The 12,685-nt window shown below is 40.5% G+C and overlaps 1 protein-coding gene across 2 annotated transcripts in view; it reads left to right on the top strand.

Annotated features, from left to right (window-relative positions):
- Positions 1 to 12,685, top strand: part of HACL1 (2-hydroxyacyl-CoA lyase 1) — a 53,407-nt gene that overhangs the window by 16,522 nt on the left and 24,200 nt on the right. For both annotated transcript variants that reach the window (XM_047768622.1, XM_047768632.1), the window contains exon 9: positions 7,448 to 7,583. In XM_047768622.1, coding sequence (XP_047624578.1) covers positions 7,448 to 7,583 — 136 coding nt within the window. The remainder of the gene's footprint in view (positions 1 to 7,447; positions 7,584 to 12,685) is intronic.

Raw genomic sequence — 12,685 nt, 5'->3', positions numbered from 1 at the left:
TTTTGTGCCCCAGTATGTGGTCAGTCCTTGAGAATGTTTCAGGTGCACCTGAAAAAAATGTATATTCTGATTTTTTTGGATATAATGTCCTGAAAATGTCGATTAAGTCTAACTTTGCTATTGTGTCATTTAGGATCTCTGTTGCCTTATTGATTTTCTCCTTTATGTCTGTTAGTATTTGTTGTATGTATCAGGGTGCTCCTATATTAGGGGCATGTATATTGATGATTGTAATATCCTTTTCTTGAATGGATCCTTTTGTCATTAAATAGTGTCCTCTTTTCTTTCTTTATGGTCTTCTTTTAAAGTCTATTTTGTCTGATATGAGTATTGCAACTCCTGCTTTCCTGTCTTGTCCATTGGCATGAAATATCTTTCCCATCCCCTCACTTTCAATTTATGTGTGTCCTTTGCCCTAAGATGGGTCTCTTGTCAGCAGCATATTTGTAGGATCTTGCTTTTTAATCTAATCTGCCACTCTGTGTCTTTTAATTAGAGCATTCAGTCCATTGACATTTAATGTAATTATTGATAAAGATATATTTATTGCCATTTTAAACCTTGTTTTCCGGTTGATACTATGTTTCTCCTTTGTTCCTTTCTTTCTTTTGGTTGGATTATTTCCTTTAATTTTATGCTTGTGTCCTCTTTAGTTTTCGTGAATGTAATTTTTTTGTCTTTTTGTCTTTTTGTCTTTTTAGGGCCGCATCTGCAGCATATGGAGGTTCCCAGGCTAGGGGTGAATTGGAGCTGTTGCTGCCAGCCTACGCCAGAGCCACAGCAACGCGGGATCTGAGCCATGTCTGCAACTCACACCACAGCTCACGGTAATGCCAGATCCTTAACACACTGAGTGAGGCCAGGAATCAACCCCACAACCTCATGGTTCCTAGTCGGATTCATTTTTACTGCGTCACAACGGGAACTCCCATGAATGTAATGTTTGGTTTTGATTTGTGGTTGCCCTGTTTTTCAAGTATGTTAACCCCTTCCTATATCTGCTTGCTTTAGCCTGATAGTCATATAGGCTCAAACACATTTTTTAAAAAAAGAGTCTAGATTTTCTTAACTTACTTTCCCCACACTTTATGATTTTGAAGTTCTTTTTTAACATCTTCATATTTGTCCTTTTGCTGTTCCTTGTGTTTATCATCACTTTTACAGTAGGTTTTTTTTTTCTTTTAAATTTTTAAATACTGGCTTATTTAAGTGATTGCTTTCCAGTTATGATTTCCTCCATCCTATTTCTTCTTCTTTTTTATTTAGAGAAGCCCTTTTGGTATTTCTTTTAGAATGGGTTTAGTATTGCTGTAGTCTTTTAGTTTTTGGTTGTTGGAGAAATTCTTTATTTCTCATTCAGTTTTAAATGATATTCTAGCTGGGTAGAGTATTCTAGGCTGCCTTTTCCATTTTAGAACTTTGAGTATATCTTGCCACTTTCTCTGGCCTGTAGTGTTTCTACGGAAAAATCAGCTGATAGCCCAATGGGGGTTCCCTTGTAATTAACGCTTTGTTTTACTCTTGCTGCCTTTAGAATTCTCTCTTTCACTTTTGCCATTTTTGTCGTAATATGTTTTGGTGTGGCCCTGTTCTGGTTCACTTTATTTGGGGCCCTCTGTGATTCCTGTATCTTGATATCTGTTTCCTTTAGATTTGGAAAGTTTTCAGGCATAATTTCTTCAAATATATTTTCAGTCCCATTTTCTTTTTCTTCTCCTTCTGGAATCCCTATTATGGGTAGATTGGCCTGCTTTATATTATCCCATAGATCTCTTATGTTGTTTTCATGTTTTTTTCATTTGGTTTTCTGTCTGCTGTCCTGATTGGGTGATTTCCATTATTCTATCCTCCAAGTCACGAATTCGCTCTGCTCTTCAGTGCCCTTAACTCAGCTTGTGTCTCTGCAAATGAATTTTCTAATCTTTCTTGTCTCCTCCTTAGATTTTCTAGTTCCTTTCTAAAATAATCTGCATTACTGTTCATATCCACTCTTAATTCCTTCATATTCACCCTTAATTCCTTCAGTATTTTCACTAACTCCTTTTTAAACTCAGTGTCTATTAGACTACAGAGGTCTGTTTCATTGTTTGCTGCTTTAGGTGAATTCTCTTGTTCTTTTAACTGGGAATGGCTTCTGAGTTTCTTCATTTTGCTTATATTTTTCTTATTCTGTGAGTTTATGGAAACCAACTTGTGTAGTCTTGGAGGGATATTTCTATGTAAAGTGCCCCTTAGTATTTTGTGGGAGATTACTATTTATTTTTGATGTGGGAGTTTGGATATTTGCTGTCTCTTTCCTCAGTGTGAGCAGGCTGTTATCCCCTTGACAGGGTGCTGAGCATGTTTCCAGGGAGAAGGCGGCAGTGGGCGGGGCTAGTAGTCAGTGCCTGGTTGCTGGGCTCTTGACAGTAGCAAGGAACTGCAGGAAGGTGGCGCGGGCTACTCCTAGTTGCATGGCCCTGGGAAGTGGTAATGAGCCTCAGGCAAATTTAGGAGGTGCCCGGAGCATTTGGCAGTGGCAGCAGCAGGGTATGTGAGTTCCCATGGGATTGAGAGCAACAATGGGTGGTGTTCAGTCACAGTGCCCTCCTCTGTGGTGCCCGCTGAGATGAATGGGGCCACAAGTGGTGCCTGTTCACCAACCCCTAGTTGGTGGTGGACCATGCCCACATCTGGAGTCAGAGATAACTGTGGTCGTTTCCCCCTGCCACCTGTAGACCATGCAAGATGCACCCCATCCCACTTAGCCCACACAGGAGTTAGTTGCACAGGCTGCTCCCAGTTGCTGGGTCCTGGGAAGTGACAATGATCAGGCACATGTAGGCGGTGCCTGGAATGTTTGGCAATGACGGCAGCAGGGCAGGTATGTTCCCAGGGAAGCAAGAGCAACAATAGGTGGTGCTTTGTTGTAGTGCCCTCTTTCTCTGAGGTGACTGGGGCTGCAGATGGAGCCTGTTCACAGACCCCTAGTTGTGGTGGGCCACACCTCCCTCTGGTTTCTGAGATGATTGCTGTGGTTTGCCCCCACCACCTGTAGATTATGCAAAAGGTGCCATGTCATGATTAGCCCCCTGCTGCCCTAGCCCACACAAGAGGTTCCTGGCCACCTGTAGCCTGCACAAGGGGCACCTGGTCTCCCATAGGCTGCACCAGAGGTGCCTTGCCCTCTGAGAGTCTGCACGTGCACAGGGAAAGATATTTCTGTAGTGGTCCCTCCCTTCCCAACAGTGGCATCTTACTTCTTCTATGGGCCCAGACCTTCTCCTGAGTTCCCTTGGATATGGCGTTCTGCTCCCCAGTCCATGGCACACTGCTCCCTAGCCCCTCAGGCTGTCTCCACACAGCCAATCCCAGTCCTCTCCCTGGAACTGACCTCTGGAGCCTGAGTCTCAGCGCCCAGCCCCTGCCCAAGCATGTTAGGCTGTGGTGTCCAGGGAGGTGGTACAAATGATCTGTGTGGCTCTCACTCTGCTTTGCTGTCCTCAGTCTAGCTGCTGCGCTTTTCTTGGTGACTTTGAGGTCCCTCCATCTCGGCTGACCTCCCTGTTGGTTAGGTGTGGGTTCACATCTCACAGCCACCAGTGTGTGGGTTCCTTTCCTCTTTAACAGCTCCTTCTCAGGATTGCTGGTCCAGTCCTGATTCCTTTTCTCTCCCTCTCTCTTTTCTTTTGTTCTAACCCAGTTATGTGGAGGGTTTCTTGCCCTTTTTCAAGGTTTAAGATCTTTTATCAGCATTCAGTTGATGTTCTGTGCAAATCGTTCTACATGTAGATCTTTTTTTTTTTTTAATGTGTTTTTGGGAGAAGGTGAGCTTGATGTCTTACTCCTCTGCCATCTTGATCCTTCCCCCTTCTTTGGCCTTATGAGTAAAATGTGTTTTTTGTAATTTTGAAAATTACACATGAGTATTATAAAAAAATTGGAAAATCCAGAAGATTAGAAAGAGGAAATCCCTTCATCCAAAGAAAACTATTTTAACATGTAGTACTTTTCTGTTCCTTTCTGCATGTATATTTTATATATTGTGATCATACTATGTAAACAGCTTTTAAGTGTATAATCAGATATCTTTTAGTGTATTTATAGAGTTGTGCATCCATTGCCACAATCAGTTTTAGAATATCATCGTTACCTTCCTCAAACTCCTCATCCCTTAGCTGTCACCCCAGCCTCCTCAGCCCCAAGCAACCATGAATCTATTTTATGTCTCTCTAGATTTGCCTGTTTGGATACTTCATTTAAATAGAATCATATAATGTATGGTTCTTTGTAATTGGGCTTTCCGATTTAGCATAATGTTTTGCAGGTTCATCCATATGATATATCAGTATGTTGTTTCTTTTTATTGCTCAATACTAATAATAATATCATATCCATTATAGTTATATAATTATGTCATATATAATATAGTAATAAATATAATTAATAATAATTATACTTATTATTCCATTGTATGGATATACCACATTTAATCCATTCATTGTTGATGAACATTTGGGATGTTTTCACTTTTAGACTACTGTGAATGATGTTGCTCTGAACATTTGTGTACAAGTTTTTATGTGGATGTATGTTTTTAGTTCTCTTGGGTATGTATCTAGGAGTATGATTGCTGGGTCAAATGGCCACTCTATTAGAGTTTTAATTCAGTTAACATAATATTTTTTTCTGGTCTTAATTTTTTTTCCTAAATAATTTCTTTGTGTGTGTGTGTGTGTGTGTGTGTGTGTGTATGCGCGTGCTTTTCAGGGCCACACCTGCGGCATATTCCCAGGCTAGGGAGTCTAATTGGAGCTACAGCTGCTGGCCTATGCCACAGCCATAGCAATGTCACATCTGAGCTGCATCTGCGAGCTATACCACAGCTCATGGCAATGTCGGATCCTTAACCTACAGAGTGAGGCCAGAGATCGAACCTGCAACCTTATTATTCCTAGTCAGATTTGTTTGATGGGAACTCCATTCCTAAATAAAATTTTTAATGTCTGTTCCAGTGTATACTAATACTTTACTGGCAAATATTTAAATATTTGCCAGTTTTTGTTTGTTTAGTATATTTATGAAAAACATGTTTATACTTAATGCTATTTTAATATTTAAGATATAGGATAAATTCCCAGAAAGAAAAGTAACTAAGTTAGAAAGTATTTATATTTTAAGGCTGTTGGTACATATTGTGAAATTGCTTTCTCCTCAGATGTTGAACCAATTATACTCCTGTCAGCAATTTACTATAGTATCCATTATAGGTTCTAATACTGAGGGGGTTATGAATCACTTATGAACATGCTAGTCAGTTATCAACTACTTAGGAACTAACTACGTAGAAACTAAAAATAATTTTAATAAAAAGGGTGGGGAACAGACAAAATTTGAAGTCAGAGATGAGTTGAATATAACTATATGGTATATTCACTCTAACCTTGGAAAAAATGCTTTGAGTCTCAGTTACCTCACTTGTAATATAGAGATTAGCCACCTCAACAGTATTACTATTATTAAACAACAAAATAAATAGAATGAGCTCAGTGATGCTAGTTTTCGTCCTTCCTTTAACCAGCATTTGATGAGTGCTTATGGTAAGGCAGGGATCATAGAAAACATTTCTGAGATATATAGAGAAAGAATGGTTCCTACTTATAGACAGACAGACGTGGTCACAAATAAGTGTGATATAGTCTTAAGTGGTATGTGGAGAGCTGAGGGGGCATCTCAGGGGAAGCAGCAACAATGTTCTTGTGTAGGTAGTGTGGAAAGACTGTTCAGAAGAGATAACTCTGTGGCCACCCCTTGAAAAAATAGGTGACAGTTCACTGAGTTGGCACAGAGAATCCAGGCAGTCCAAGAAGAAACAACTGAATGGACAAAGATTTGGAGGCAAGAAAGAGAATACAAGGAAACTTTTTGGTGTTTCGTTCTTTTTTTTTTTTTTAAGAGGACGTATGAGAAAAGATACTAAGATAGTTTTTTGGTTTTTGTTTTTGTTTTTTTTCATCTTTTTGCCATTTCTTGGGCCTCTCTCGTGGCATATGGAGGTTCCCAGGCTAGGGGTTGAATTGGAGCTGTAGCCACCAGCCAGAGCCACAGCAACACAGGATCGGAGCCACGTCTGCGACCTACACTACAGCTCACGGCAACGCCGGATTCTTAACCCACTGAACAAGGCCAGGGATCAAACCCGTGACCTCATGGTTCCTAGTCGGATTCGTTAACCACTGCGCCCCAACGGGAACTCCTAAGATAGTTTTATAGAAGGGACCATTAGATTAAATGTAAATGTACTGTACTATTTATTGGAATTCAGTAGAGAATGTAAGTTCTGGATATGGAGTAATATTCCACTAACCCTGAGAAAGCATAAAGTTAAATAGCTAAAATGATGGCCTTGATGATGTTAGAAATGAAATCATTTCTATATTGAAACAGTGAGTTGTTTCCAGTGTCACTGAGAGCATAATGCATATAGTTATTTTGCAGGCACACAGCTGTAAAAACAAATGATTTGACTCACTTGGATTAGTCCTATTGCAGTCACAGAAGTATAGAGCCTGTGAAGCCATCTACACTGCTTTAGAAACTATGCCCCTTGTTAGAATTTCCACACATAGACTAGATGACAGTGCAGTCCAGGTTAGCTGGTGGTGGGGAGCAATGTGTGAGGTCAGAGAGAGCTTTCCCTGTTGGAACAAAGTCCTTCCTTCTCACCTGCACTTGTCAGTAGATAGTATGTTCAGGGAATTGTGAGTAGTGATTCAACAGGAATATAGCATAGAACTGGCAATTAAGAGCAGCCAGAGCTTCTGTTGAGGTGAAGTGGAAACAAATCTGATTGAACCATGATGTTGTGGGTTTGATCCCTGGCCTCGCTAACTGGGTTAAGGATCTGGCATTGCTATGAGCTGTGGTGTTGGTGGCACACAGGCTCGGATCCCACGTTGCTGTAGCTGTGGTGTAGGCCAGCAGCCATAGTTCTGATTGGACCCCTGGCCTGGGAACCTCCATATGCCACAAGTGTGGCCCTAAATAAAAAGCAAAAAAAAAAAAAAAAAAAGAGAGAGAAGCAGATGGGAGGTGCAACTTTTGTTTGGGGATAGACAGCCTTCAGAATGACAGATAACATTATTTTAGGGGAAAATTAGGCCTATTGCCTTCTTAAACATTTTTAAATACCAAAGATAGCGCCCCCTGGTGGCCTAGCATTTAAAGGTTCAGTATTGTCACTGCTGTGGTTTGGGTTTGATCCCTGGCCTGGGAATTTCTGCATGCTGTGGAGATACCCCCCCAAATAATACCCAAAGATAAAACCGTGGTCATAATTTGTTTTGAATTTAAGCCCTGTATAAGTAGGAGAATTTTTGAGAAGTTCTAAAAGCAATATCACATGAACTGAAGGGTCACAGTGTCTGGAGCTTAACTGACTTGTCTAATACATTTGGATTTCTTGTAGGTGCTGCTTATGCCCATGCAGAGCACAGTATCAGAAAACTGGTGGAGCAATGCAAATTACCATTTTTGCCCACCCCCATGGGAAAGGGTGTTATCCCTGACAACCATCCAAACTGTGTAGGTGCTGCCAGATCCAGGTACGTGGTGCTCCAAATTTTAAATACAATAGCTTGGCAGATTTTAGGCTAATTTAAATTGTTTTGTGACTTTAATGAATCTAGGAGAAGTTCTGAAAGAATCATGTAATTTTAAGCAAACCTATTTCCTTTTAGACTTTTCAGTACTTAGAGATGTTGTCCTCTATCTTCTGACCCTCATGGTTTCAGATGAGAAAGCCATAGTCATTTTACTCTCTGCTCTCCTGTATGTCACATGTTGTTTTTCTGTGACTCCTTTCAGGATTTTTAAAATTTTTCATTCTCAGCATTTTGATTATGATGTGTCTGGACATGGTTTTATTTTAGTTTATCCTGTTTGGGGTTCTCTAATCTTCTTGAATCTGTACATTGATGTCTTTCACCGAATTTGGAAAGTTTTTGGCCGTTATTTCTTTCTTTCTTCTTCTTTTTTTTTTTTTTTTTGTCTTTTTAGGGCTGCACCCGAGGCATATGGAAGTTCCCAGGCTAGGGGTCGAATCGGAGCTGTAGCTGCCAGCCTACACCACAGCCACAGCAACGTGGGATTGGAGTCACATCTGCGATCCACACCACAGCTCACAGCAACACCGGATCCTTAACCCACAGAGCGAGGCCAGGGATTGAACCTGCAACCTCATGGTTACTAGTTGGGTTTGTTAAGCACTAAGCCATGACTGGAACTCCTCCTTGGCTGTTATTTCTTAAAAAATATTTTTCTGCGCTGGTCTCTTTCTCTGTTCTGGAGTAACAAAAAAATTAGGCATGTTGATATTGTCCCATAGGTCCCTGAATAACTGTTTAATTCTTTTCAATCCCATTGTCTTTTTTTTTTTTTTTGGCTATATCCATGGCATGTGGAGGTTCCTAGGCCAGGGATCCAACCCATGCCACAGCAGCAACCTGAGTCACAACAGTGACAATGCCAGATCTTATGCTGAGCCATCAGGGAGCTCCCCCTTTGTCTTTTTTACTTTTTTTATTTCTCTACTGAGAACCTTTTTTTTTCTTTTTGGGGCCACACCCATGGCATATGGAAGTTCCCAGACTAGGGGGCAAATCAGAGCTGTGTCTGTCAGCCTATGTCACAGCCACAGCAATGCCAGACTCAAGCCACGTCTGCAACCTGCACCACAGCTCATGGCAACACCGGATCCTTAAGCCACTGAGCGAAGCCAGGGATCGAACTCGAGTCCTCATGGATACTAGTTGGATTTGTTACTGCTGAGCTACAACGGGAACTCCTCTGCTGAGAACTTTTATCTTCTTACTTTTTTAAAGAGTATTTTTGTTTTCCTATGGAACACAGTTATAATAGCTACTTTAAAGTATTCGTTCATAGGATTTCCTGTCGTGGCTCAGCGGAAGCAAATCTGACTCATATCCATGAGGGTGCAGGTTCAATCCTTGGCCTTGTTCAGTGAGTTAAGGATCTGGCGTTGCCGTGAGCTGTGGTGTAGGTCTCAGAGGCAGCTCAGATCCGGCATTGCTGTGGCTATGGCATAGGCTGGCAGTTGCAACTTGGATTCGGCCCCTAGTCTGGCAACTTCCATATGCTGCGGGTGTGGCCCTAAAAAGAAAAAAAAAAATAAAAAGGTATTTGTTTACTAATGCTAAAATCTGGGTCATCAGTAGAATTGGCATCTATTCATTATATTTTCTTTTGAAATTGGTTTCATTTTTCTCATCATCTGTATATTGAGTAGTTTTGGATTATAGCCTAGAATTTTGAATATTGTGTTGTGAGATTCTAGGTCATATTGAAATCCTATGTAGAATGTTGATTTTTGTTTGTTTTAGCAAGGAGTTAGCCTCAGACTGCTGGTTCTGTCTTATTTACTGTGGGCATAGTTCCAGGGTCAGTTCATTTCCAAAGCTTTTGCTGTGCTCCTTTGGGTCTGTCTACACATGTCCAGAACAGCAATGAGCCCCAGACATGTTCTTGTTCATATCCTGAACTAGGGATTTCTCTTCTGTCTTAAGATGCAGCCCACTCTTACCCCCAGTTACCATAGTTCCTTTTCCTGGCCCTTGCTACTATATTATAGTACTGCACAACAGGGGCTACCTTTGAGGCAGAGTGGTAGGAAAAAAAAAGAAAGATGAAAAATAAGGGGATGCCCCCATACTCTTCAGACCACAAGGGCCCCTTTTCCCAGTTTCTCTTGCCTGAAAAATGAATTTTCCCTTGGGATTTTAGCTTCTTGGGACCTACCACAATGGCACTCTGCTTCTCCTCAGCTGAAAGAAATAGAGAAAAAAGAAAAATTTGTAGCTTACCTCCTATGTTCTCTGGCATACAGGGTTCCTTTTCCTGATTTTCTGGCCAAAAGATAGCGTTTCTCCCCAAGTGTTTGCTGCCCTTTAGTTCTACAACTAGGACTTCTCTGGGTCAGAACCAACAGATAAAAGGGGGGAAAACCTCAGAAATTCACTGCCTGTGTGGTCACTTCTTTGATCCCCTCCAGATCCTCCTGCTCTTGTTTAGTTCTCAGAAGCCTTGGGTAATTGCTTTTTGTAGTTTGTTCAGAGTTTTTTGCTGTAATCAATGGGAGAGCTCAGCTGGAATGGGCTTACCCAATCCCGGCTGGCACTGGAAGTTTCATCTTTAAAACACACTTTCTGATAAACCATGAATCTTTTTTTTTTTTCTCTTTTTACAGCTGTACCCACAGCATATGGAAGTTCTCAGGCCAGGGGTCAAATTGGAGCTCCAGCTGCAGGCCTATGCCACAGCCATAGCAATACTGGATTGGAGCTGTACCTGTGACCTATGCCACAGCTTGAGGCAACATTGGATCCTTAACCCACTGAATGAGGCAAGGGATTGAATCTGCATCTTCATGGAGACTATGTTAGATCCTTAATCTGCTGAGCCACAATGGGAACTCCCAAACCATGCATTTTTCTTTTAATTTCTTTATTATAAAATACCATAAATATACAAACAAAACAAGAAAATAGTTTAATAAATACTTAACGTAACCACAACTCAACTTTATAAAATATAATGTTAAGTAGTATGTTGTTGCTTTAAGGGTTTTTTTGTTTTGTGGGTTTTTTTTTTTTTTTTTTTGGTCGTGCCTGGGCATGTGGCAGTTTGTGGGCTGGAGACTGAATCTGCATCACAGCTGTAACCTGAGCTGCTATGGTGACAACACCAGATCCTTAACCTGCTGTGCCCCAAGGGAACTCCTGGGCTTTTTTTTTATTTTTAGAAGCAAAACATTACAGATTCATTTGTAGTCCCTGAATATCTTTCCTAATCTCATTTCGTCCCTCCCTTTCTACAGTTCACCACTGCTCTGCATTTGGTAGTTTGCATATTGTCATGCAGGCACTAAATTAATTTTGAAGGTATTTAAAATGTAATGTTTGCTGCTCTGTCTTTTTTTATTATAGCCACACCCACAACATATCAAAGTTCCTGGGCCAGGGATTGAAGCTGAGCTGCAGCTGTGACCTATGCCACAGCTGTGGCAATGCTGGATCCTTAACCCACTGTGCCACAGCAGAAACTCCCACTGTTCAATCTTTAATGTTGCTCATTTAATGCTATTTTAATAGCTTGCCTTTACTTTTTTTATATTAGTGTACATTGTATAGTATTCAAGTTAATTATGCTTTTTTTCATATACTTGGGTTGGACTGAATTTTATCTTTATTTCAGCTGAACTTAAGAAGATAATATTAATGACATTAATAATGTAAAAAAGATTACAAAGGGATATAAATAATTGAATCAACAGTTTATCAAGAGTTTTGAAGTATCTATAAGCAAATCTATCCTTCCACTTCCAATTTTATCTGTTTTATCTGTTTGTTAAATTGGGTCCCACAGGACCAGTACAGTATATGAGAATAGCTTTTTTGACTATGTATTTTAAATGGTAACTAAATTTCTGTGAAAAATAGCATAAGCTACTGCAAAAGACAAGAACAAAAAGCAGATCCTCTTTAGGCAAAAGATAAGAAAAACGTGAAACAGCCAAGCAGTAGAAAAACAAAAACCACAGTAATTATAATAATAAATTGTCCTGGAAAAAGGTAGAAACATTTAGATTAGATCAATAATAATGACAGTTATATTCATCTTTAGAGCCATATCTGAAACAAAGTGATATAGCTTAAAAATAAGCAAAGATGAGGTAAGCAAAAAGAAAGCACGAGTTAATCCACTCTATGTTATCTGATATCCACTCTACGTTAATATCAGAGTGGATACAATACCAAAGTAGAAATAAAAAAATTGAAGTTATATTGACAAAAATATTAAGTTATATAAAACTACTAGAAATATACTTGAAGCAATATTTTTTGAAAGCAGTTCAGGAAAATGAATCAATCATCTTAAAAATACCTGCTTCTAGGGTGGTTCCCGTCGTGCCTCAGCAGTTAATGAACCTGACTAGTATTCATGAGGATGTGGATTTGATCCTTGGCCTTGCTCAGTGGGTTAAGGATCTGGTGTTGCCATAGGTCAAAGATGCAGCTCAGATCCTGTGCTGATGTGTCTCTGGTGTAGGCCGGTGGCCACAGCTCCAACTGGACCCCTAACATGGGAACCTCCATATACTGTGGGTGCAGCCCTAAAAAGGCAAAAAACAAAAACAATCAAAAAACCTGCTTCTAGAAATGAATATGAAGTATGTATTAAGATTCCAATAAAGACATGCAACACAGGAAGCAAATCTGACTAGCTATCCATGAGGAAGCATGTTCAATCCCTGGCCTAGCTCAGTAGGTTAAGGTTCTGGTGTTGCCGTGAGCTGTGGTGTAATTTGCAGATGTGGCTTGGATCTGGTGTTGCTGTGGCATAGGCCAGTGGCTACAGCTCTGATTTGACTCCTAGCCCAGGAACCTCCATATGCTGTGGATGGGGCCCTAAAAAGAGAAAAAAAAAAAAGAGATTCAAATAAAGATGTGCAACACAGGAGTTCCCATCATGGCTTAGTGGTAATGAACCCAGATAGTAACCATGAGGACTTGGGTTCGATTCCTGGCCTTGCTCCATGGGTTAAGGATCTGGCATTGCCATGAGCTGTGGTGTAGGTTGAAGACTTGGCCCAGATTTGGCATAGGCTGGCAGCTATAGCTCTGATTCA

The sequence above is a fragment of the Phacochoerus africanus genome, chromosome 1 (assembly GCF_016906955.1).
Source record: "Phacochoerus africanus isolate WHEZ1 chromosome 1, ROS_Pafr_v1, whole genome shotgun sequence".
NCBI lineage: Eukaryota > Metazoa > Chordata > Mammalia > Artiodactyla > Suidae > Phacochoerus > Phacochoerus africanus.
Note: the sequence above shows the minus strand (reverse complement) of the source record. Positions and strands in the feature narration are given on the sequence as shown.